The 27,223-nt window shown below is 37.3% G+C and overlaps 1 protein-coding gene across 8 annotated transcripts in view; it reads right to left on the bottom strand.

Moving 5' to 3' along the window:
- The window catches only part of PIBF1 (progesterone immunomodulatory binding factor 1), a 209,450-nt gene that overhangs the window by 135,191 nt on the left and 47,036 nt on the right, over positions 1-27,223 (bottom strand). For all 8 annotated transcript variants that reach the window (XR_010837268.1, XM_059042235.2, XM_067016726.1 and 5 more), the window contains exon 10: positions 6,545-6,643. Coding sequence is in view for 7 of the 8 variants with exons in the window: in XM_059042235.2 (XP_058898218.1) it covers positions 6,545-6,643 (99 nt within the window). In the remaining variant the exon portion in view is untranslated. The remainder of the gene's footprint in view (positions 1-6,544; positions 6,644-27,223) is intronic.

Raw genomic sequence — 27,223 nt, 5'->3', positions numbered from 1 at the left:
CTTTGTGGCAGAAAAAATCCTCAGAGTGCTTACAGAGATTCAAAGCAACAGAACAAGAGGTAATAACTGTTCCTGTTCATGAAAGCTGTGTATTTGTTACTTACTATTAAATGAATTGTTGGACTTGAATTGGGACATACACAGGTCTTTTATATGCCTGAGAAAAGTCCATTTTTTAGTAGAAAATTAAAGTCCTTAAGCAAAAAGCCTTTTTCACTCATGTTTGAAAGCGGCATACTACTTCCTTACATTTCTCTTTATAATAACACAGGTTGTTTGATCATTAAATGAAGCATTTGATAAAGTAAAACTTTCAACAAAATGAAAAAGTTGAGATTAGTTATACCTGACTGGAAAATTGTGTATAGACATGTCTTGGACTTTACTTAAGCATGATTCACAGAAATCACAATGCATGTGAAGATTGAAACACATCTGTGTATTCTGATTTTGACACAAAGGAAACCAGAATCTCACACTTGAGTATTAAAAACTCAACCTCTGAAAAATAAAATAATATTTTTCCTTGGGTATCAGTACATACAAAAAATATATGATATGCCCATAATATTCTTAGGCAATCTATACCCCCAAAAAATTCAGTGGAGGGACTTTCCTGGTGGTCCAGTGGCTAGGACTCTGCACTCCCAATGCTGTGGGCCTGGGTTTGATCCCTGGTTGGGGAACTAGATCCCACATGCTGCAACTAAAGATTCCGCGTGCTGCAACTAAAAGATCTCACGTGCTGCAACTAAGACCCAATGCAGCCGAATAAATAAATGTTTTTTTAAAAATCCAGTGGATATTTTAAAAATATATAGTGTCTTTTTCAAATAATAGTCCTAGATATTGGGATTTTATTTTGAAACAAACAAAAAACAGGAAGAGTGAACTGCAGAGATTTAAAAACTACACTCAAAAACAGCGTGGGTTCACCATTCCCTTTACATGTTAACTTAACCAGTGTATCAACTCTTTTGAGCTGTTGTTACAGATAATTTCAGGATCAAAAGGGACTTTAGACTCATCAAGCTACCCACTTGATACTTTGATCCTTACAAACACAATCCTACTGAATGCCTGGCCAGCTGATGCCTGCACACTTCTAATGATGAAGAATATACTTGATGCCAAGGCATTTTGAAAATCCCTATTAGAAAGTTTACCTTTACCCATTTTGTAATGTTTACTCAGTGGTCCCAATTCTACTACTTTAGGCCTGACCACGTGAGAAAAGTACACTTCAAATATCTGTAGACAGTTATAATCTGAGACTGTAGGACATTTTCTAATCTTTTGAATATGTTTGGTCATTTTCCTCTTAAGACCTTTGGTTTACAGCTTGGGTGCCCAGACCCAGCATGATTCTATAAATACGATAATCACCAATCACATTCTAGATATAACTTCTATTACTGTAGAATAGTATCTCCATATTAAAATCTTCCAAGCCTATACAGACATACCTCCTTTTATTGTGCTTTTGCTTTACTGAACTTCGCACATCCTGCATTTTTCACAAATTGAAGGTTTGTGGCATCAAGCAAGTCTATCAGTGCCATTTTCCCAACATTTGCTCACTTAGAATCTGTGTCATATTTTGGCAATTCTCACAATATTTCAAACTTCTTCATTATTATTATATTTATTATGGTGATCTGGGATCAGTGATTTTTGATGTTACTAATGTAATTGTTTTGGGGTGCCATGAACCATGCCTATATAAGATAGCAAACTATTTATAATGTTCTCTGAACTATCTTACTGTTATCAGTTTAGTATTACTCTCATCCCTCATTCTTCTGGGGTAACTGTTCTAAAACTGAGAACTCTGATCATGTCATTCAACAGAATGGCATCCAGACTGCATAGCTTAGCATTTAAGGTCATTCACAGATTCTCTGCCTATCTTCCCAGGCTCTCTCCCTCTCCTTGGGCTTCCCTATTCCCTGAGACACAACAATACTGAAATTAGGCCAACCGGTACCCCTACAATGGCCTCCAAAGTGTTTAAGTGAAAGGAAGTGTCACACATTTCTCATTTTAAATCAAAAGCTAGAAATGATTAAGCTTAGTGAGGAAGGCATGTTGAAAGTTAATATAGGCTGAAAGCTAGGCCTCTTGTGCTTAACAGTTAGCCAAGTTGTGGATGCAAAGGAAAAGTTCTTGAAGGAAATTAAAAGTGCTACTCCAGTGAACACAGGAATGAAGAAAGCAAAACAGCCTTACTGCTGATATGAAGCAAGTTTCAGTGGTCTGGATAGAAGACCAAACCAGCCACAACGTTCCCTGAAGTCAAGCCTAATCCAGAGAAAGGCCCTAAGTGTCTTCAATTTTTTGAAAGCTAAGAGAGGTTAGGAAGCTGCAGAAGAAAAGTTTGAACCTTGAAGAGGCTGGTTCATGGGATCATGAAATTTAAGGAAAGAAGTCATCTCCATAACATAAAACTTAAACACAAGGTGAAGCAGCAAGTGATGATGTAGAAGCTGTAGCAAGTTATCCACAAGATCTAGCTAAGATAATTAATGAAGATGCCTACAATAAACAAGTTATCAATGTAGATGGAACAGCCTTCTATTGGAAGAAGATGCCATCTAGGACTTTCATAGCTAGAGAGGAGAAGTCAATGCCTGGTTTCAAATCTTCAAAGGGCAGTCTGACTCTCTTGTTAGGGGCTAATGAAGCTGGTAACTTTGTTGATGCCAATGTTCATTTACCATTCTGAAAATCCTAGGGCCCTAGGAACTGTACTAAATCTACTCTACTTGTGTTCTTTAAGTGGAACAACAAAGCCTGGATGACAGCACATCTGTTTACAACATGGTTTTACTGAATACTTTAAGCCCACTGTTGAGATCTACTGCTCAAAAAACAAAAAAGATTCTTTTCAAAATATTACTGCTCAATGACAATGTGTTTAGTTAACCAACAGCTCTGAGGATAGATGTACAACGAGATGAATGTTGTTTTCATGCCTGCTAACACATTGATTCTGCAGCCCATGGATCAAGGAGTAATTTCGACTTTCAAGTCTTATTATTTAAGAAATATCTTTAATTTTTTCATATGAACCATAGATTTGATATGTCTTGTTAAAAAAAAATCCTGCTGTAAGATGAATGTTTGAGGATCTAATGTATAACATGGTGACTACAGTTGATAACACTGTAGCGTATAATTGAAATTTGTTATGAGAGTCCTTAAATCCATAAATGTTCCCCCACACACAAAAAAAGGTAAATATGTGAGGTGGTGGATGTGTCAATTAACTCCATGAGGGGAGAACCCTTTCACAATGTATGTGTATATCAAATCATCACATTGTACACTTTCAATACCTTACAATTTAATTTGTCAATTACACCTCAATAAAGTTGGGGAAAAAAAACCCTATGAAGATTCGAGAAGCCACCACATCAGTAAGAAGTTTAAGTATCTACTGGTCAGAGGACTGCCAGGGCTTCCCCTCCAAAATAAAGGATAAATGATTGCATCTTGCTTATCCCTCCACCAAGAAAGAAGGTCAATAATCCCTGGTTCCAGTAATGGGTACCCGAGACACATTCCTATTTCTTACAACCTATGTTGCACAGTGGGTAACAAGAATATTCCTGGGGGCTTCCCTGGTGGCGCAGTGGTTGAGAGTCCATCTGCCAATGCAGGGGACACGGGTTCGTGCCCCGGTCCGGGAGGATCCCACATGCCACCATGGAGTGGCTGGGCCCGTGAGCCATGGCCGCTGAGCCTGCGCGTCTGAAGTCTGTGCTCCACAACGGGAGAGGCCACAACAGTGAGAGGCCGGAGAAAAAAAAAGAATATTCCTGGAAGCCACTGATCCTCAGAAATGGCTAGCAATAATTTAACTGTAAACAGAAGTGACTGCAAACCACTTAATCCAAATGCATCCCTAACTCACTTACCCTTTCCAGGATCCCAAAAGGCCTGTGCTACTCCCATACCACCCAACACAAGAGAAAGTTAGAGTATAGATTAAGCAGAAAAAAATCTTACTGGTATTTTTATTTGGATGCCATTAAATGTACAGTTAACTTAATAGTGAGCAAGATAAAATAAAATTAGTTCTCCATCTACACCATACCCCAAAATGAACTCTGGACGGATGAAAGGTATTAACATGAAAAATATAACTATAAAAATTCATGTGGAAGAGTAAACGTATGAGAGTAGGCACAAGCATAGCCACAGCAATTCTGAAAAAGAATCTTAGAGTCAGTTGGTCAAGTTTCACTAAAAGTCTTTTGAAATTACTGACATGAATTGTAATAAGTTTATAGATTAATTAAGGAAAAATTAAATTGTGGGGATATCTAGAATCCTACTTTTTTGAAATCATCTAGCAACATTATAACCCGAACTACGGGGATTTTCCCCCTTACTTTAATATTATAGCTCAAAAAACAGATAAGTACATTTAGCTGTTTTAGGCATTTTATTAAAGTCCAAGCTTATTTTGAGTTTTAGATTCCAGACATTATTCTCATTTTTTCAATAAATTCTTGGTCCTATAGTGTGCTCTAAAGTTCTGAACACTAGCACTATTTGTTGCTCACAGGTCATTTCTAGTGTGTCTAGAAACAATTTTCTTTTTTTTCCTTCTTTGTCCTGATTTTAAAACTGTCCTAATTTTTTAAGGTTGGATGAAAATTAGGCTCCAAATAAGCAAAGTTTTACTATCACTTCAAGGAATTAAGAGCAAAAATTCCATTAGTTAAAGCAGAATTAACTCAGCAAATTTTTCTATAAGACTAATAATTTCTGTAGAACTACTATGTGCAAGACACTGTTCTAACACGCTTTACAAACATTAAATGACTGAATTCTCCATAATTCAGAAGATATTAAAGTATCGCATGGCTTTCAGGATAAATACCCAGTTGCTAGTGTATGAACAAGTAGGATAAGAAGGATTTTAGATTCAGAGTGTAGGACATTACAGAGCTTAGTATAAGCAGCCAATTTTAAGGTCACATTTACTATGCTTCTCTCTCCAACCTTACAACCACATATCAAGTTAGCAAGTTATGAAATTTTGCGTGAATATAAGTTCTGGTTTACTTATGCTTTCTTTTAAAGCTTGTTAGTTGGTCCATAAATATTATTCTAGAGCCATTACTAAATATATCACATTCAAAAACAACAACAAGGAGCTAAGTCAATCTTTAGTGGACATGATATAGATTTATAAACAGAAGGATTATACATAATAAAAGATAATTTTAAGATAGGTTGCAACAGCATGCTAATAAAAGCAGCTGGTTTATAAATGTTTAATTTTATATTAAGATCTTTAAAATTAGACATACTTTCACATTATAGAAAAGATTTCTTCATTATTACATTTATTAGAATTTCTCCATGAGTCAAGTTTATAAGGTTGATGTGAATTCAGAAGTATAACTATTTGGACCATTCTAAAAGATTTTGACATTCTAGAGGATTAGCAATAGTTTAATTATGTGAAAACTTGCTTGAATTTTTGGTTCCATGTATTGCTTAAACCACAAATTAATCTGTAATCTTCATTTAACAATTAAAAGACCCACTGAGATTATCTTCAAAGGTTATTTTCAAAGTTTACCAGTATGTGAAAGGTACATGAAAACTTTTCTGTACTATTTTAGCAACATTTCTATCTGAAAGTATTTCAAAATAAAAAGTTAAAAACAAAAAAGGTAACCACTCTGTTTACTCTGCATGTAGTTGAACCACTAAAATACATTGTTTGATGAAGTAATGATATTTACTTTAACACTCATCAGTGATTTTCCTTTTAACTAGGTTATTAAATATATTTTCTATTGATACATTAAAGACAAATTATTCTCTCTCTTCCCCTCCCTCCAATAGACATGAACCAGAAAATATAGGTTTTTGAAAAATAAACTGGGAAGTATACAATGGTACAATCACCTTGGAGTTGTCTCGCAGGTTCTTTTAAAGTAAAACATTCATCTACTTGATGATTAGCAGTTCCACTCCTAGGTATTTATCCAAGAGAAACAGAAACATATACCCACAAAAAGACTTGTATAAAAATGTTCATAGCAGCTTTATTCATGATGGCGCCAAACTGAAAACAAACTAAACGTCCATTGACAAGTGAATGAATAAACAAACTGTGGTATATTTATGCCCAGCAACAGTAAGAAATGAACTTCTGATACAACACAAAATGGATGAAAACATATAATGTTGAGTGGAAGAGGCTAGACACAAAAGGGTACATACTGTACAATTCCGTTTATTTTTAGTCCATGAAGAACAAATCTAAGCTATGGTGAGAGAAATCACAACGTGTTTGCCTCTTGATGGGTGGTAGTTGAGACTGACCAAAGGGGTATAAGGAAACTCTTCTCTATCTTGTTTCAATATATGCAATTACTACATATGTAAATTATTACATGTAAATTACACTGCAACTGAAATGAAAATTAAATTTCTGTTAAAAATATATATTCTAAAAGAAAGAGTAACAGGAACAAAAATCGAAGAGTTTTAACATTTCTATTTTCAGGATGCTTACCTGTCTAAGAGCTGATCATGTTTTTCTAGAGCATTCTTTTCAGCCATCACTGCTCGGTCCTTTTCAGCCACAGCATTATCCCTTGCTTCTCGGAGGTTTCTAAAGTATAAATGTACACTTCAGTTATTCCGACTACCAAGTATCCACCTTTTAAAGACTCATAAATGGGCTTGCATGGAATTGGACTAACTGATAATCTCAGGGACACCCTAAGGGTTGGTGTCCCACAGTGTATATTATACAAATGTGCCTGGCTTGGTGAGTTTCTCTAGCAGCACACAGCAGTGTAGGTACAAACATGGTAAATGTCATACTACCTTTCTCCACAATTCTTCTCCACTAGGGTCCAAGGTAGGGTCATCAGTCTGTATTTATAGCAACTCATTTAATCCTTACCATAATCTAATGAGGTGGGTATAATTACCAACACATTATCCACAAGAGAGCTGAGGTTTTGAGAAGTTAATAAATGCAATATAAAATGGTATAATGAGGGATATAGAGATCACAGGAGTCCAAATGGAAATGAAGTTTGGGACACAAGCAGGAGAACAACTAAACTGATAGACCCTGGGTCCCACATGGAGAGGAAGGAAAGAGAAGGGAACACAGAAGGACTGAGATTAGGAGAAAGTAAGGGACAAAGGACTTGAAGTCCTGATTAGATAACTAACAGATTAAGTGGAAGTGGTGGTACAGGCAAGATGGAAAACTAGAGATTGCCATTGGAGAACAGTGATTCAGAGGTAGAGTAGTGTCTTCAGTCCTGGAATTTTAGTTCATAAGATGCAGGGTGTGACATTAGAGTAGCTAAATGAAAGAGCCGAGATGAAGGTCAATACTCATGCAGGGCTCAAGGAAGTATGAGGTCAGACTATGAGTCATCCACTTACAGTGCTGATGACAGCAGAAACTGAAATAGACAGAACGAGACATTGAGTGACAGTTAAGGGGAAAGTCCAAAAGGTGGAAGGTAACAATAGTGAGTAGTTAGGAGTGATACAGACAGATATGGGCCCTCAAAGACCAAATCCTGTTTGTTTTTTAATCAAAGTGGAAGTTTGCATCAAGAAAAATACCAACAGTAACTCTTCTTTCAGAGAGTCACTTAATCTTTTTTGAAGATCCTCTTCTCTAACAGAGTTATAACATAAATAAATTTGGAGTATAACATGAATGACTGTGCTCACTTAGTCCCTACGTATCCTTGATGTTATACTTTCTAGGCTGCTTTACAGCAGAATAAACTGAAGTTTAGAGGGCTTAAGTCCCTAGGCTCAAATCACACGGCCTAAGTGTTAAAGCCATAATTTGAGCCCAGCTATGTCTTACTCCAATGTGAGTGTTTTTTACATCATATCAACCTATCTCCCATAAAGAACTGGAATGGGTATTCGAATTTGGTTTTTATTACTGATGGAGAATGTCAGCAGGGAGCCATGAAAACCCACACAGTTTGAGTAAATCTATCCAATAACTTTTAGGTAGAAATATTTAGTGGTCATACTTGCTGTGCCTGTGCTCAAAGTCATCTTTTATACGGTGATGCTAACAACAATTTTAAAACTTACAATACGTCAGCCAATAGAGATTCATCAGTAAAATACCTTATGAGCCAGAAATAAAATAATTAAAAAAAACTGGAGTACAGATAACTCTTATTAAAAAGAAAATAACTTGTACACTACTATCTAAGTGCAGGTACATTTTAAAGTAGATATCACACAATAGCAAGTCATTATTTTCTGATATCATCCTGACTGCAAAGACCTTCAGAAATATTCTTCTATTATCAAATTAACCGAAACATGAAATTTTTAATTTTACAGATAGAATGAAATTCTCAAAGTATGTTAAACATTTATATATTTTTCATCCCTAGAGGATCATATATTTTTAGTCAGTAAACCATCCAAAACTGGTCACAATTTTCATTTCTCAAATACTATAGCCTTATTATTCTATAAGTTACTTCAGTTGCAAAATTCCAAGTAGATACATTTACTGTACTAATTAATCATGAATGCTTAGTTGGCAGATGGCAAAGCTTCAGTCCCTAACTATATATATTTTCTTTACTGCAAAAATGGGCAACAGAAATAAAAGCAAATATGGTAATCAGATTTACCATGGTGATCATTTTGAAATGTATAGAACTATGGAATCACTATGCTGTGGAACAGGAACTAACATAGTATTGTAGATCATTATACCTCAGAAACAAACAAACAAACTCAGAAAAAAAGATCAGATTTGTGGTTACCAGAAGTGGGGATGGGAGGAGGGGGAATTGGATGAAGGGGGTCAAAAGGTACACACTTCCAGTTATAAGGTAAATAAGTACTAGGGATGTCACATACAACATGATCAAAACGATGAACACTGTTGTACGTTACATATGAAAGGTGTTAGAGAGTGAATCTTAAAAGTTCTCACTGTGAGGCAAAAATTTTTTTTTCTATTTCTTTAATTTTGTATCTCTGTGAGATGATGGATATTTGCTAAACTTCTTGTGGTTCATCACTTCATGATGTATGTCAGTCAAATCATTATGCTGTACGCCGGAAACTATACAGTGCTGTGTGTCAGTTGTATTTCAAAACCGGAAGAGAAAGAAAGAAAAGAAAGATAGGAAGGATGGAAGGAAGGGGGAAAGGAGGAAAGACAGGAAGAAAGAAGAAAAAGAAAAAGGAAGGAGGGAGGGAGGGAAGAAAGAAAGGAAGAAACAGAGAAAGAAATAAAACCCAGAATAAACAAACATTAGGGCTTATGAAAGGAGGTATCATTAGAAGATACCAGGGCAGGGCTTCCCTGGTGGCGCAGTGGTTGAGAGTCCGCCTGCCGATGCAGGGGACACGGGTTCGTGCCCCAGTCCGGGAGGATCCCACATGCCGCGGAGCGGCTGGGCCCGTGAGCCATGGCCGCTGAGCCATGGCCGCTGAGCCTGCGCGTCCGGAGCCTGTGCTCTGCAATGGGAGAGGCCACAACAGTGAGAGGCCCGTGTACCGCAAAAAAAAAATAAAGAAGGTACCAGGGCATTCACCATGCTACAATCTATACCATCCGTTTAACTATAATTAGTGCTATATTTAGGCATAAACAAAATTCTATAGCCACAAAGAAGAGGAGTTGATTATTTTTAACTGGAGGAACAGATGAGTGAATGACGGGAAGACATGTAAGTTGGGCCTTGAAGGACCAATAAATAAAGGTAATTCAAAAAGAGAAAAACTGAAACGAATGGGAGAAAGTGCTAGAAGCTGAAGTTTCTACCAGTAGATCCTCTCATAGGTGTTTGCTGATAAGATTTCCATGTAAACTGTTCTTTTTTTTAAGTAAATGTATTTATTTGTTCATTTATTTTTGGCTGCGTTGGGTCTTCGTTGAGGTGCACGGGCTTCTCATTGCAGTGGCTTCTCTTGTTGAGGATCACAGGCTCTAGGTGCATGGGCTTCAGTAGTTGTGGCACACGGGGTCTAGAGCTCAGGCTCAGTAGTTGTGGCACACAGGCTGAGTTGCTCCGCAGCATGTGGGATCTTCCCGGACCAGGGCTCGAACCCATGTGCCCTGCGCTGGCAGGAGGATTCTTAGCCACTGCGCCACTGAGGAAGTCCTTGTAAACTGTTCTTATCAGGTACCACGCCTTCCACAGCCTGTCACAACCTGCATACTTCAATAAGAAGCAGCACAATTCCTTTTAACATAAAGATTAGAAATACTTCCTTTAATATTATGAATTGACTTTTAATGTTTCAAATTAAGTCTGAGAACGAGAAACTGAGAGATTCTTCCACTGACAATAACAGTAATAGCAAACACAGAGTGCTCACCCTGTGCTAGGAACTTTGCTAGGCAGTGTACATATAATAACTCATTTAATCTTCATGACAACCGCACAAAGTGTAGGTTGTATCATTATCTCCATTTTACGAAGAAGACTGAAACACAGAGAAGTTAAGTACTTGCCCTACAACAGTCACGTGGCAAGTAAGCTCTGGAGCCCAAATTTGAACCAAAACCATATGGTGCTAGAGTCTATGCTCTCCATCATACTAGGCTGCCTCTCTGAAGAGTCCCCTTGTTTCACAGAAATCTTCTCCTTGGGAAATTCTGTCATTATGAGATTTATATTACATGATTATCTCCTAACACAAACAGATGTTAAATCAAAAACAATTCTTGGAAGAATTGTGAATATATTATACACTTGTTTTTATGGCCCATGCTCTTTCAAACTCAGACTGGTTTGATAAAACACCAGATGGATTGATTCCTATCATAGATAAAACCATAACTGCCATATAACTAATAAACTATCCATTTAAAAATGTTAAATGCATTAGAAAATGTAACAGAAATACAATTACAGAACAAATAGCAGGAATTCAAATGTTCTTCAAAAGACAAACTTGAAAAATTGACAGCATGAACAAGCTAATGGAGGTAAAGTTTTAAAAGTCCAAACTGAGTATATAATCAAATGTAATCATAACAGAGAAAGATGCTGGGAGTTGGCCAACATTATAACAAATGTTTTAAAATATAAAAATTCAAACATCTCATCCTTAGAAATGCTTTTTAGAAAGCTAACGTTTGATTCCCCAAATTTTTTTCATAATTCTTTCATGTTGTTTCTTACTAACTCCATCTCCATAACACACATTTAACTCTCCACATCCATCCTATATTTGTGTGTGGGAGGTGGATTGAGAGGAAAGATGGCAGAAAAAGGAAAAGAAACCTTATCAATCCTATGTAAAATGCAAAAGAAAAGTGAGTTTCCTAGTATTATCATGAGTGTCCAAATAATGTATTTTTTAACTTAGGCACTACTTAGAGTGAAAGGGGTGCTATTAATAATTATGTTACAGAAATAGGCATAAACCAGCACTTTTGTGGAAAAACAACTGGGAGATATCACTTAAATTATCACATTCAAACAAGAAACTTAAAGAGTTAAGTTCTTGACTATTTCTCCAATAAAAGGATTTTACTGAAAACCCCAGTACAAAACATACAATATCATCAGACTTCTGTACAGGAAGGAATATATTTTCTTACTATTAGAAGACCAATTTCATGGTACTAATAGGTCAAATCAAAATATATCCTTCAAAAGTGGAAGGAAAATGTGAGAAAAATGAGAAAAACTTCAGAAACCCTTAAAATTCTACCAGAAACAAATCAGAATTTGGCAATGCCAAGAGCATGTGTTAGCCTGAATAAACATCACAAATGCCTCAGAACCTGAAATTTACTAAGGATAAACAGTGAAAGAAACAGGGTTGACAGCAGAGCTTAGCAAGCACAACTAGGCAACCCATTCTCCTCTTTCTGCCTCCATGTAAAAATATTTTTGTTCAATAAAAGTGAACATATTTTTCCCAGTTGGAACAAAAAGGGACTGAAACAGGCTGTTTATATGACAAACTTATTTATAGGAAAAGCATCTGAATTAATCTCTTCTACCTTCAGATTCTTCTTCCTGGACAAAACATAAAACTGCCCATTTGCATTTGATTTTAAGATGCATGACAAAAGCCCAGGACCAGGTGGCTTCACAGGCGAATTCTACCAAACACTTAGAAAAGAGCTAACATCTGTCCTTCTCAATCTCTTCCAAAATATATCAGAGGGAGGAACACTCCCAAACTCATTCTATGAGGCCACCATCACCCTGATACCAAAATCAGACAAAGATGTCACAAAGAAAGAAAACTACAGACCAATATCACTGATGAACAAAGATGCAAAAATCCTCAACAAAATACTAGCAAACAGAATTCAACAACACATTAAAAGGATCATACACCACGATCAAGTGGGGTTTATCCCAGTAATGCAAGGATTCTTCAATATATGCAAATCAATCGTGATATACCATATTAACAAATCGAAGGAGAAAAACCATATGATCATCTCAATCGATGCAGAGAAAGCTTTTGACAAAATTCAACACCCATTTATGATAAAAACCCTGCAGAGAGTAGGCATAGAGGGAACTTTCCTCAACATAATAAAGGCCATATATGACAAACCCACAGCCAACATCATCCTTATAGTGAAAAACTGAAACCATTTCCACTAAGATCAGGAACAAGACAGGTTGCCAACTCTCACCAGAATTATTCAACATAGTTTTGGAAGGTTTAGCCACAGCAGTCAGAGAAGAAAAATAAATAAAAGGAATCCAAATCAGAAAAGAAGAAGTAAAGCTGTCACAGTTTGCAGATGACATGATACTATACATAGAGAATCCTAAAGATGCTACCAGAAAACTACCAGAGCTAATCAATGAATTTGGTAAAGTAGCAGGATACAAAATTAATACACAGAAATCTCTAGCATTCCTATACACTAATGATGAAAAATCTGAAAGTGAAGTTAAGAAAACACTCCCATTTACCATTGCAACAAAAAGAATAAAATATCTAGGAATAAACCTACCTAAGGAGACAAAAGACCTGTATGCAGAAAATTATAAGACACTGGTGAAAGAAACTAAAGATGATACAAATAGATGGAGAGATATATACCATGTTCTTGGGATTGGAAGAATCAACATTGTGAAAATGACTCTACTACCCAAAGCAATCTACAGATTCAATGCAATCCCTGTCAAACTACCAATGGCATTTTTCACAAAACTAGAACAAAAAATTTCATAATTTGTATGGAAATGAAAAGACCTCGAATAGTCAACGCAATCTTGAGAAAGAAAAACGGAGCTGGAGGAATCAGGCTCCCTGACTTCAGACTATACTACAAAGCTACAGTAATCAAGAGAGTATGGTACTGGCACAAAAACAGAAATATAGATCAATGGAACAGGATAGAAAGTCCAGAGATAAACCCATGCACATATGGTCACCTTATCCTTGATAAAGGAGGCAAGACTATACAGTGGAGAAAAGACAGCCTCTTCAATAAGTGGTGCTGGGAAAACTGGACAGGTACATGTAAAAGATGAAATTAGAACACTCCCTAACACCGTACACAAAAATAAACTCAAAATGGATTAAAGACCTAAATGTAAGGCCAAACACTATCAAACTCTTAGAGGAAAACATAGGCAGAACACTCTATGACATAAATCACAGCAAGATCCTTTTTGACCCACCTCCTAGAGAAATGGAAATAAAAACAAAAATAAACAAATGGGACCTAATGAAACTTAAAAGCTTTTGCACAGCAAAGGAAACCATAAACAAGATGAAAAGACAACCCTCAGAATGGGAGAAAATATTTGCAAATGAAGCAACTGACAAAGGATTAATCTCTACAATTTACAAGCAGCTCATGCAGCTCAATATCAAAAAAACAAACAGCCCAATCCAAAAATGGTCAGAAGAACTAAAGAGACATTTCTCCAAAGAAGATATACAGATTGTCAATGAACACATGAAAGAATGCTCAACATCATTAATCATTAGAGAAATGCAAATCAAAACTACAATGAGATAACATCTCACACCAGTCAGAATGGCCATAATCAAAAAATCTACAAAAAATAAATGGGTAGAGAGGGTGTGGAGAAAAGGGAACCCTCTTCCACTGTTGGTTGGTGGGAATGTAAATTGATACAGCCACTATGGAGAACAGTATGGACGTTCCTTAAAAAACTACAAATAGAACTACCATACGACCCAGCAATCCCACTACTGGGCATATACCCTGAGAAAACCATAATTCGAAAAGAGTCATGTACCAAAATGTTCACTGCAGCTCTATTTACAACAGCCAGGATGTGGAAGCCACCTAAGTGTCCATTGACAGATGAATGGATAAAGAAGATGTGGCACATATATACAATGGAATATTACTCAGCCATGAAAAGAAATGAAATTGAGTTATTTGTAGTAAGGTGGATGGACCTAGAGTCTGCCATACAGAGTGAAGTAAGTGAGAAAGAGAAAAACAAATACTGTATGATAACACATATATATGGAATCTTAGGAAAAAAAAAAAGGTCATGAAGAACCTAGGGGCAAGATGGGAATAAAGACACAGACCGACTAGAGAACGGACTTGAGGATATGGGGTGGGGGAAGGGTAAGCTGTGACAAAGTGAGAGAGTAGCATGGACATATATACACTACCAAACGTAAAATAGATAGCTAGTGGGAAGCAGCCACATAGCACAGGAAGATCAGCTCGGTGCTTTGTGACTACCTAGAGGGGTGGGACAGGGATGGTGAGAGGGAGGGGGACTCAAGAGGGAAGGGATATGGGAACATATGTATATGTATAACTGATTCACTTTGTTATAAAGCAGAAACTAACACACCATTGTAAAGCAATTATACTCCAATAAAGATGTTAAAAAAAAAGATGGCATGAAATAAAATAATTCCAAGTGGATTATCTGTTATTATATAATCAATGACTGATAATTTTTCTTTTAATTAACATAGTTGAAAAGTGAATGAATAGGACATTAAAAAACAACAAAGTAGAAATTTTACGTAACAATTTCTTGGGGGAAGTTATGCATTTTAAGAGTGGAAATTTTTTGAGATTACTGTTAAATGAACAAGCCACATTTTCCTATCCTTTTACTTTAGTTGGTGCTCAAGCAGATTTTTTTTCATTTTATAGATGTGAAAACTTCAGCCAAAAGTAGATAAATGATTTTTTAAAATTATAAAAAAAAAAGGTAAGCACCAAAATGCAAAACACTTTGAAATCCATTAATGTGTTGAGGTTTAACAAGTAGCTGATGGAATAAAATGTAATATATTAAAATGAAACTAGGTGACTCTGGTGGATGGTTAATTGAGGGACTACAAATGTCAGTCACCATGCTTGGTTCTGATCAAATCCATCTCATTATAAATTTTGTGCAGCTTTTCATTTCATCTAAACCAATAGTCTGATTTCTCAAAAGTAGGAGCAATTCATTCTTCCACTCAACAAATACTTATTGAGCACTTACAACAGACCAGACATTGGTACCTGGGAATCCAACCCTGAACAACAGAGGAAAATCCCTACTCATGTGGAGATTGCATTCTAGTAGGAAAGAAACCAAATGCATGTCCGTAGGTCCTAAGTGCTCTGGGGAAAAATGAAGCAGAGAAGGGGCTAATGGGTGTGGGCTAGTAGGTGTGGGAGGATTGGGGGTCTTCACAATGTTAAACATGGTGGTCAAGAAAGGTAGGAGAGAGCAGGTGACATCTGAAGATGTGGAGAAAGAAAGGAGACAGGGCTCCAGGGTATCCAGAAGTGGTGGTTAAGCTGTGGGAACTGTAAGTACAAAGGACCTGAGGTGGGAAACACGCCTAACTGTTAAAGGAACAGGAGGCAGTGTGATTAAGTGAGCGAGTAGAACAGAGTAGTAAAATGAGGGTGGGAACGCTGGGCACAGATGAGGTAGCATCACAGGCCATTTTAATCACTTAAACTTTGACAGAGTGAGATGGAGTGCCTTTTTATCTGAGCAGAGGAGTGTTCCAATTTGACCTACTGTTTAACAGGAACACAGAAGGAAGCTGGGGGACCACTTAAGTGGCTCTTGCAGTAATCAGAGCAAGAGATAATGATAACTTAGACCAAGGTCGTATTTACTGATGATAAAAGATCAATAAATTCTGAAGACACAATCAAAAGGATCTGCACATGGAATATGAAAAAGATGTTGAAGATGACCTCAAGGTTTTTGGCCTGAGCAAGAAGAAGACTAGGGTTGTCCTTAATTGCACTGGGTCAGACTGAGGCAGAGCAAGGTTGGAGGGACAGAAGTTTGCATCTGGACATGTTCAATTTAAGATGCTTATTAGATAACCAAGTGGAAATGTCACAGAGGCAGCTGCAAAAGACATCAAGGAAACGGGAAAGACCAGTAAAGACAGTGAGGAGGTACAGCCAGTGAGGAAGGGGAACAGTCAAAGTGTGGGATCCTGGAAGCCATTAAAGAGTGTGTTTCCAGGAGTAGGGAGTGATCGACTATATTCAATATCGCTGTGGTCAAGCAAGGTAAGAAGAGAACCTGACCACTAGACTTTGGGGAACATGGTCTCTGGGGGCTGTGATAAGAACAGCTTTTTTGGACTGGTATGGGGGCAAAGTTTGGTAGTGGACTTTTAAAAATGAGGGTAAGGAATGAGTATATAAACGCTGCAGGAATCTGGTCACAAAGGGGAGCAAAGAAACGAGGCAGTGGCTGGAGGGGGAAGTGGAGATAAAAGAGGCTTTTAAAAAAGGGGATAAATAATATGTTTATACATGGCAGAGAGGGGAAAACTGCCAATATAGGAGACATACGGGAGAATTTCTGGAGTGTGTCCTTATACAGCAAAGAGGGGATGGGCTCTAGTTATAAGTGCAGAGTAGTGTCTGAGAGGCAGACCTTGTCAAAAAATTATACCATTTTATAGAAAAACAAAGGTCTCTCTCCTAATTTTCAAAATTATGAATGCTTTTACTGCTTTCATAAAGTTCTAATAATCCACACTCAGCCCTCAAGTGTGAAGCCGGGTTTGCAAACTCTCTTAAAAGACCGAGTTTCTTTTCTAAAAACATTACCGCTAAAATTAGAGTTTCTTTCTTTCTTTTTTTTAAAAAATAAATTTATTTATTTTTGGCTGTGTTGAGTCTTTGCTGCTGCATGCGGGCCTTCTCTAGTTGTGGTGAGCAGGGGCTACTCTTTCCTAGGTTTTGTTTGTTTGTTTGTTTGTTTGCGGTACACGGGCCTCTCTCTGCTGTGGCCTCTCCCGTGGCGGAGCACTGGCTCCGGACGCGCAGGCTCAGCGGCCACAGCTCACGGGCCCAGCCGCTCCGCGGCATGTGGGATCCTCCCGGACTGGGGCACGAACCCATGTCCCCTGCATCGGCAGGCGGACTCGCAACCACTGCACCACCAGGGAAGCCCAGGGGCTACTCTTTGTTGCAGTGCGCGGGCTTCTCATTGCGGTGGCTTCTCTTGTTGCAGAGCATGGGTTCTAGGCGTACGGGCTTCAGTAGTTGTGGCACACGGGCTCAGTAGTTGTGGCTTGGAGGCTCTAGAGCACAGGCTCAGTAGTTGTGGCACACGGGCTTAGTTGCTCCGCAGCACGTGGGTTCTTCCCGGACCAGGGCTCAAACCCGTGTCCCCTGCATTGGCAGGTGGATTCTAACCACTGTGCCACCAGGGAAGTCCAAAATTAGAGTTTCAATAAGAAATCTTTTGTCAATTTTCATAGCCTTGCCCAGTAAGGTGGGAGTCTGCATTACACTGCAGAGTCAGAGCTACCTAGTTTCACCAGTTAAAAAGTCTATGAAAAAAAAAAAAAAAAAAAAAAGAAAAAAAAAAAAAAAGTCTATGATCTGGGCTTCCCTGGTGGCGCAGTGGTTGGGAGTCCGCCTGCCGATGCAGGGGACACGGGTTCGTGCCCCGGTCTGGGAGGATCCCACATGCCGCGGAGCGGCTGGGCCCGTGAGCCATGGCCGCTGAGCCTGAGCGTCTGGAGCCTGTGCTCCACAACGGGAGAGGCCACAACAGTGAGGCCCGCATACCACAAAAAAAAAAAAAAAAAAAAAAAGTCTATGATCATAGACAAATCACAGCCTCTCAGTGTCTCAGCTTCCACATTTGTAAAATGGGGATACTAATACCTACAACCTCATAAACTGTCCCATTTAATTCTCTCTATAACGTATGTGATACATCTATTTATGTATACTCAATAAATAGTAGCTATTGTTAGTATGTTATCTAAATATGAAAATCTAGGGGAGGGGTGAGATAGGGGTATGGGATTAAAAGACACAAACTACAATATTTAAAATAAGTAAGCAATAAGGACATATTGTACAGCACAGGGAATTATAGTCATGATTTTGTAATAACTTTAAATGGAGTATAATCCATAAAAATACTGAATCACTATGCAACACACCTGAAACTAATATTGTGAATCAACTATGAATACAAAATTTTTAAAATATCAAAATCTAAATTTAAAAGATGAACATATTCACTTAGAGAATGATAATTAGGGCAATGTTTCCCAAGATTTTTTATTGTATATAAAGAAAATTATAATATTTGTAAGAGTACCTTGGGGAAAACAGAGAAAACTGCTGGAGAAGCTTCATCACCTTAAGGTCCCTTCTTGCCTCACAGCCTTACCTGAGAACTGAGGGGAGTTATATCTGGGGCACAGTAGAGAAAAATTTCTAGTTATAAACTATGTGATCTTACTGTTGAAAGAAATTGAAAAAGACACAAATAAATGGAGAAATGTTCCATGCTCATGGATTGAAAGAATTAACATTGTCAAAATGTCCTTATTACGTAAAGCAATCTACAGGTTCAATGTAATCCCTATCAAAATCCCAAGAAATTTTTCACAGAAATAGAACAAAACTTTCTGAAATTTATATGGAACCACAAAATGCCCTGAATAGCCAAAGTAACTGTGAGAAAAAGGAACAAAGCTGCAGGCATCACACTCCCTGGTTTCAAACTATAGTAGAAAGCAATAGTAATCAAAGCAGCATGGTACTGGCAGAGAAACAGATACACAGATCAATGGAACAGAATAGAGAGCCCAGAAGTAAACCCACACATATGGACAATTAATTTACGAGAAAGGAGCAAAGAACACACAGTAGAGAAAGGATAGTCTCTCCAATAAATCGTGTTGGGAAAACTGGACAGCCACATGCAAAAAAATGAAACTAGACCACTATCTCACACCATACACAAAACTTACTCAAAATGGGTTAAAGACTTGAATGTAAGACCTGAAACCATAAAACTCTTAGAAAAAAACATAGGCAGTATGCTCTTTGACATCAATTTTAACAATATTTTTCTAGATATGTCTTCTCAGACAAGGGAAACAAAGGCAAAAAGAAACAAATGAATTACATCAAATTAAAAAGCTTCTGCACAGCAAAGGAAACCATTAATAACACAACAATGACCCTACTAAATGAGAGAAGATGTTTGTAAATTATATATGCAATAAGGGGTTAACATCCAAAATACATAAAGAACCCATACAACTCAACAACAAAAGCAACCCGATTATAAAATGGGCAGAGAAGATTAATAGACATTTTTTAAAGAAGACAAACAGATGCCCAACAGGCACATGAAAAGATGTTCAAAACAACCAATTAATAGAGAAATGCAAATCAAAACCACAGTGAGCTATCACCTTCACCTGACAGAATGGCTATTAACAAAAAGGCAAGAAATAACATGTGTTGAAGAGGATCTAGAGAAAAGGGAACCCTTATACACTGCTGGTGGGAATGTAAATTGGTGCAGCCACTATAACACAGTATGGAGATTCCTCAAGAAATTAAGAATAGAACTACCATATGATCCAGCTACCCCACTTTTGGGTATATAGTCCAAGAACAAGAAAACACGAATCTGAAAAGATATCCATGCCCCCATGTTCACTGTGGCATTATTTACAATAGCCAAGATATGGAAACAATCTAAGCCTATCAACAGATGAATGGATAAAGAAGGTGTGGCATATATATATCTCTCTCTCACACACACACACACACACACACACACAATGGAATACTACTCAGCAATAAAGAAAGATGAAATCTTGCCATGTGTGACAACATGGATGGACCTTGAGGGTATTATGCTAAGTGAAATATGTCAGATGGAGGAAGACAAATATCGTAAGATCTAACTCATACGTGGAATATGAAAAACTGATAAATAAATAAAAACAAAATAATGAACAAACCAAACCAAACCTAACAAACACGTAGATACGGAGAACAGAGTGGTGGTGGGAAGGGGAAGGGGAAGGCAAAATGGGTAAAGGTGATTAACTGTGTGATTACAGATGAAAAATAAAATTTTGGTGGTGAGCATGTTGTAGGGTATACAGAAGTAGAAATACAATGCTGTACACATGAAACTTATATAATGTTATAAATCAATGTTACCTCATAAATAATAATAAAATAAGTAATAATAAAATTTAAAATTTCTTAATGAATAATAGATATACAAATAAACCGTGTGATCTTAGAGAAGTACTTTGCAGCTTGATCAGAGCTGCCATATCTGTAAAACATCAGGAATTAAGTGTTATCTTCCTTTCTCAATCTTGTCTATAACCTTGAGTTAATGGCCGTGCCTAACAATCCATCTCTGAGACCAGGAAAGCAGAAGAGCTGGAGTTATTCTTGTCCACTTCCTGTCAATAACCAGGTCTTGTCAATTCTACTACCTAAATAATCTTTAAATTCAGCTCTTATTCCATTTCTCATCTTCACTTAAACTTTGCAACTGTCTTGCAACCAATCTTTCTGCCCCCATGTCCTTTTCAACCATAATCCACCTCACATTGCAACCATGGTTACAAAAAATGAATATAGCATGCCACCCTTTTACTGTAAAACCTCCCCACATAACCTGACAGCAGAACATTAAAAAATCTGACCCTACCCTTTACTAGCCTCCCTCACCACCCTATGAATGATACAATGAAGGAAAATCTAAGTTTTTGCATAACCCGAACTCTCCTTGCTTCATACCTGGAACACCCTATACACCTTGAAATTCTTAAATATTATTAATTAAGCAGTGAACGCATGTGTAATCACCTATAGGCATAAAGAATATAGTTGACAATAAAAGACAGCTAACGATAAAATTTCATTTACATTTATTTAAGAAGTTAAGATACTGAGTTATGGCTTTATCTGTAAAGCCATATACTTTCAGAATAGTCTAACTGAAAAGACAAAGTAGAATATTCTTAAGTTTTTTCATAAAAGAACTTTAAAAATTATACAGATATCTGGTAGGATATGAATGAAAGAAGTTTGTTTAAGCACTAATGAGGACATATATTTCTTAAATCATGAATGGAACCTCTGTACACTAGTTCAAATTCACCTATTGTAATGCATTAGGTATACTCAACTAACCTTTGTAAACAAACTTAGATTCAAGATTCAAAAGTGTTTAATATCACTCTGAGATTCTATGCACATTTTATTTTATTTTATTTTTGGCGGTACGCGGGCCTCTCACCGCTGTGGCCTCTTGCGTTGCGGAGGACAGGCTCCGGACACGCAGGCCCAGCGGCCATGGCTCACAGGCCCAGCCCCTCCGCGGCACGTGGGATCCTCCCCGACCAGGGCACGAACCCGCGTCCCCTGCATCGGCAGGCGAACTCTCAACCACTGCGCCACCAGGGAAGCCCCTCTATGCATATTTTAAATTTACATCATTAAGTTTCTTCTTGAGTACTTTTGGAGGATGATAAACTGTGGTCAAGATGGTTTTTCTTGATACTGTGGGAAAATAAAATCACTAAAGCAATACTAATTGTTACATTTAAAAGCATATTTTTGATCCCTTTTCCCTACTGCCTTCCCCCTTTCAAATAACTGTAGGGCAATTTGAATTTCCACATTCTGTGCAGTATAAAGAGTATAATGAATATCTCTAACAAAGTCATCTTTACCCTTTTTACAGCATTACTATGAGGCTAGCTCTTTCTGTGTTTATAATAATGAGACTTTATAATAATGAGCCTTTCTTAGGTAAAGGTAGTTTTACTTTCTGGGAAAACAATCAGCTGAATTTATCTCCTCTTATTTCATTATCTCACAGTATTAATCAGGAACAAATAAGTTAGCCATCTTATGCAGAAATTTGGACTGAAACAAACGGCATGCAGACTCTGTCTATATTGTCTCATTCAACAAAAGTGGTTAAATGCCATGGAGATCAATACTTAAGAATAATTATATATATATATTTTTTTTTTTTGTGATACGCGGGCCTCTCACTGTTGTGGCCTCTCCCGTTGCGGAGCACAGGCTCCGGACGCGCAGGCTCAGCGGCCATGGCTCACGGACCCAGCCGCTCGGCGGCATGTGGGATATTCCCGGACCGGGGCACGAACCCGTGTCCCCTGCATCGGCAGGAGGATTCTCAACCACTGTGCCACCAGGGAAGCCCTAATTATATATTTTGTAATAGTGCCTTTCAATGACGATAAACAATTCCATAATGTTACCAGTTTTCTTTTATGTAATGCTCATTTTACTTAAATTGTCAACACAATGGATAAAATAATTTTTAAAAGTATTTCTCATAAGCAAAAGGTATATAACTAACTACCATTTACATACAGCTTTATAATTTATACTGTACTTGTTACATATATTATCTCATTTAGACCTTACAGATCACCCTGTGAAAGAGTATTATTAGCTCATTTTATAAAAGAGAAAATTAAACTTCAGCGATATTAAGTGACATATTCACTCAGCTAGTAAGTGGCAGAGCCAAGATTTTAGTCTCATTCCAAATCTCTTTCATAATATACTCCCTGTTCAGGGAATAATGCTTTTCTTCCACATGTGCAAGATGGTCCTACTATGTAAGAAGTTTTTTATTTAATAAATCTCACCACCATAGTGAGTTTCACTCATTATTTCCCACGGCTCCAAAATACAATTTTAAAGCAACTATAAAGTACAGAAAAAGACAAGAAAACTAACTCATAGACTGAGCCAAAGCATACCTACACATTATAATCCCAACTATAGTATTTTGGATGTACCCAAATACCCAAGTTCTTTCTTTGTTTATGTCTGCCTTTTCTTAGGTCTTTATCTCTTTTCTTCCTCTTCCCTCTCAACCCCTTAACTTCACAAACTACTGGTATGACTGACTGCAGGGGCAGATATCAAGATCGCATGGCATGAGTTCCATATTTCTTCTCCACATCTAAGAGGAGAAAATAAAAGGCACCCTCTCTCTTTTCTTAAAGCAGTAAAATTACTTTATTAAATCTCAACCCTTGAGTACGTATCTTTTTTTTTCTTTTCCACTACGGTTTATTACAGGATATTGAATATAGCTCCCTGTGATATACAGTAGGACCTTGTTTATCTATTTTATGTAAGAGTAGTTTGTATCTGCTAATCCCAAACTCCCAATTTATCCCTCCCCCACCCCCTTTCCCCTTTGGTAACCATAAGTTTGTTTTCTATGTTTGTGAGTCTACTTCTGCTTTGTAAATAAGTTCATTTGTATCATATTTTAGAGTCTACATATAAGTGATATCATATGTTATCTGTCTTTCTCTTTCTGGCTTACTTCACTTAGTGTGATAATCTCTAGGTCATCCATGTTGAAATGGCATTATTTCATTCTTTTTTATGGCTGAGTAGTATTTCATTGTATACATATACCACATCTTCTTTATCCATTTATCTGTCTATGGGCATTTAGATTGCTTCCATGTCTTGGCTATTGTAAATAGTGTTGCTATGAACATTTGGGTGCATATATCTTTTTGAATTAGAGTTTTCTCCAGATATATGCCCAGGAGTGGGATTGCTGGATCATATGGTAACTCCATTTTTAGTTTTTTAAGGAACCTCCATTCTGTTTTCCATAGTAGCTACACCAACTTACATTCCCACCAATAGTGTAGGAGGGTTCCTTTTTCTCCACACCCTCTCTGTCACTTGTTATTTGTAGACTTTTTAATGATGGCCATTCTGACCAGTGTGAGGTGATACCTCATTAAAGTTTTGATTTGCATTTCTCTAATAATTAGCAATGTTGAGCAGCTGTTCATGTGCCTCTTAGCCATCTGTATATCTTCTTTGGAGAAATGTCTATTTAGGTCTTCTGCCCATTTTTTGATTGGGTTGTTTGCTTTTCTGTTATTGAGTTGTATGCGCTGTGTGTATATTTTGGAAATGAAGCCTTGTATCACATGCAAATATTTTCTCCCATTCCATACGTTGTTTTTTCATTTTGTTTATGGTTTCCTTTGTCGTGCAAAAGCTTGTAAGTTTGATTAGGTCCCATTTGTTTAGTTTTGCTTTTATGTCTACTGACTTGGGAGACTGACCTAAGAAAACATTGCTGTGATTTATGTCAGAGAATGTTATGCCTATGTTCTCTTCTAGGAGTTTTATGGTGTCATGTCTTATATTTGTCTTTAAAAAGGTACTCTCTTAATATCCCCCAATGTATATAGAAAGCAAACCAAAGGCAAAACATATTTCTCTAATCTTATTATTTAACTTTCTCCTAAAAATGTTTATTGGCCAAGAGGCAAGGAGACTGTACCAATATGCCAGTGTAAGTACTTTATCCACTTTAATTCATATTGTAACAGCATACTTTGATAAAATAAAATTGACACAATTAAACGTCTAAGTCCAAAGCACATGATTAATTTGCTCAGACACGAAAATATCTAAATGTGTACACTTGTGTTTTCTGAATCTCATGTTTCATAACAAGGGATACTAAAATCCGTTCCTTAATGATTTTAAGTTGTAAGATTTAAAAAGAAATAAGTTGCAACTTATTTTTACCTTGTGAAAGACCAGTGGAACGTAAGCTCTAACTATAGTTAAATCCTGCCAGAATGAAGAAACTGGGATTAAAAAAGATTCAGCCACATGAAACACAGGGTTGGATTACTGTGAGGTTAATACAATGATAAAGGTGAGCCTATAGTACATACAGCTGGCTAGAAGTCCTGTGCAATTCAAATGTCTTTGGGCCTGGGCTGCAGTTTGGCACCACCTGGTGGCAACCATCCACCCTAGCTTCGATATCCATGGGGTCATTCTGGATCCAGTGGCTGATGGGTTTCTAGGGCAGTAGCCGCAGTCCCAGGAATTCCGTGACGAGGTGGTATCCACTCTGACGTGGCTATGGAGTCAGAACAACACAGGGGAAAAGGAAACCTGTCCTCAGCTTCCCTGCTTCCAGAAATGGTTCTGTCGTCTGTTTCTCAACCTACCTCTACCAATCATCTTAGAGAACAGGGGCTAGTTTACATCAATTTATGGTACCAGGGGATGCATTTTAAAGGAGTCTTTAAAAAATAAAACAACAACGGCAACAACAAAAACTAAAAAATCAGTGCGTTCTCAAAATGATTACATACCAAGGTTTATGTGGCTATGTGAATTGTTTGGAAGTAATCACACGTTACCATAGAAACAATCCCATAAATTTTAAGGTTATTAAGTTGGCCACTAAAACCTTTTATTATAAAATCCATGACAGAATTGAGCCACAGGACTATAAGTACTTATTTGTAAAACAAAATAGTAGTATCACCTGTGCCACAGGTCTAGCTCATGTCTAGATCTTTCTCCTGAGATTCACACCTTATATAGTCAACTTTTCTATTTGCATATGTCACACAGACTTAATGAAACTAAACTAAATTTGTCATGTTTCCCAATTAAAGCCGTGTCTTTTTCTAATGCTTTAAAAACTGCATCACTATCCCCGCAGCTGCCCAATCAAGAACTTGGTGACATCCGTAACTTCTCACTCCCCAATCCAATCTAGCCAATGAATCCTCCTGACTATTTAGTTAGGTTAGTTCCATCTCCTGAGCACTCTTCCAATCTGGCCCACTTCTCCTCGTCTCTACTGCTACTAATCCAGTTCCATCTTCACTACCTGTCGTGATAAGGGAAACAACCTCTAAAAGTGGCCTCTTTGTCTATAGCCTTATACTCTTCCAGTCTATCCTCCACATCACAGAATAATGGTTTTTTTAATATAAAATTAGATCATATCACACATATTCCCTAAATCTTTCAATTGTTCATGGTCTTAGACAATGGCTCAAATGCATGATTTGGACCTGTTTCCCTCTTCTGTTTCATCCCTTACAACTCGCTGCCTCTTGGTCTATGGTCTAACCATTCTGAATTATTCTATTTGTTCAAAAAACTTTATTTTGTCTTGCCTCCAGGGTGTGCATTAATTCCCCTAATTCCCTTCCCTCCCATAACTGACAGTCTTACTCTTAGTCATCATGCAGGTGTCGCATGCGTGCTTCTCCCTCCACGCAGTCTTCCCTGATTTCTCCCAGGGCTGAGTTAGATACACCTTGAGTCTATGTGGTCTCACTCTGTGTATCTTGCCATTTGCTCCATTATCATCATACTTTTGATCATTGTTTCTCTATTTCTCCATTAGACTACCAGCTTTGCAAAGGCAGAGGTCACCACTATATCTATGGCATCTGACATGTATCTGGAACATGGTGGACCTTAATAAATATTTGCTAAATAAGTAAATTTATTGTTCTTAGAGCTCAAATATAACCTTCTCTAATATCAACCACAGTCTGATTTAAAGTCTTGCTTGTTGGCAAAGATAACAGCATACACTCAAGTCAGTGCTGATAAACTAGTATGACAATTAAGTCCATTTCAAAAAAATTTCCCTCTAAAACATCGACTTTGAAAAGCCATATGAACCATAATGATGGTATATAAAAATAACTGCTACTGAAATAAGTAGCATTTATTTTTCCCTTAATGCTGCCAATCACTAAGAAAACCTAATATATGCTGTTCTAAAAGTAACTGCACGAATAAAACTGATCCTTCTTAAAGATTATCTAACATGTCTTTAGGACCAGCAGCTACATGAGGCATAAGCAATACTTCATATTATTATTCCAGCTTCTAAAAATTTCCTGGAGAAATCACTGGCATATTACAGGAAGAACTACTGGTATCTCTTAGTACTCTCTAATTTCCTTTTCATTTCTGTCCTTAATCTGAACTAAGGTAAAGGCAAAAGGAAAAGCTAGCAGGGTAATAAAAAGATAATAGGAATACCAGAATAAACAGGCCTAACGTCTGATAAACCCTGTTCTAAGCTAGTTATCAAAGACCTTAGAACTTTAATAT

The sequence above is a fragment of the Kogia breviceps genome, chromosome 16, assembly GCF_026419965.1.
Source record: "Kogia breviceps isolate mKogBre1 chromosome 16, mKogBre1 haplotype 1, whole genome shotgun sequence".
NCBI classification, from domain to species: domain Eukaryota; kingdom Metazoa; phylum Chordata; class Mammalia; order Artiodactyla; family Physeteridae; genus Kogia; species Kogia breviceps.
The sequence above is the reverse complement of the archived record's forward strand: the minus strand, read 5'-3'. Positions and strand labels throughout refer to the sequence as shown.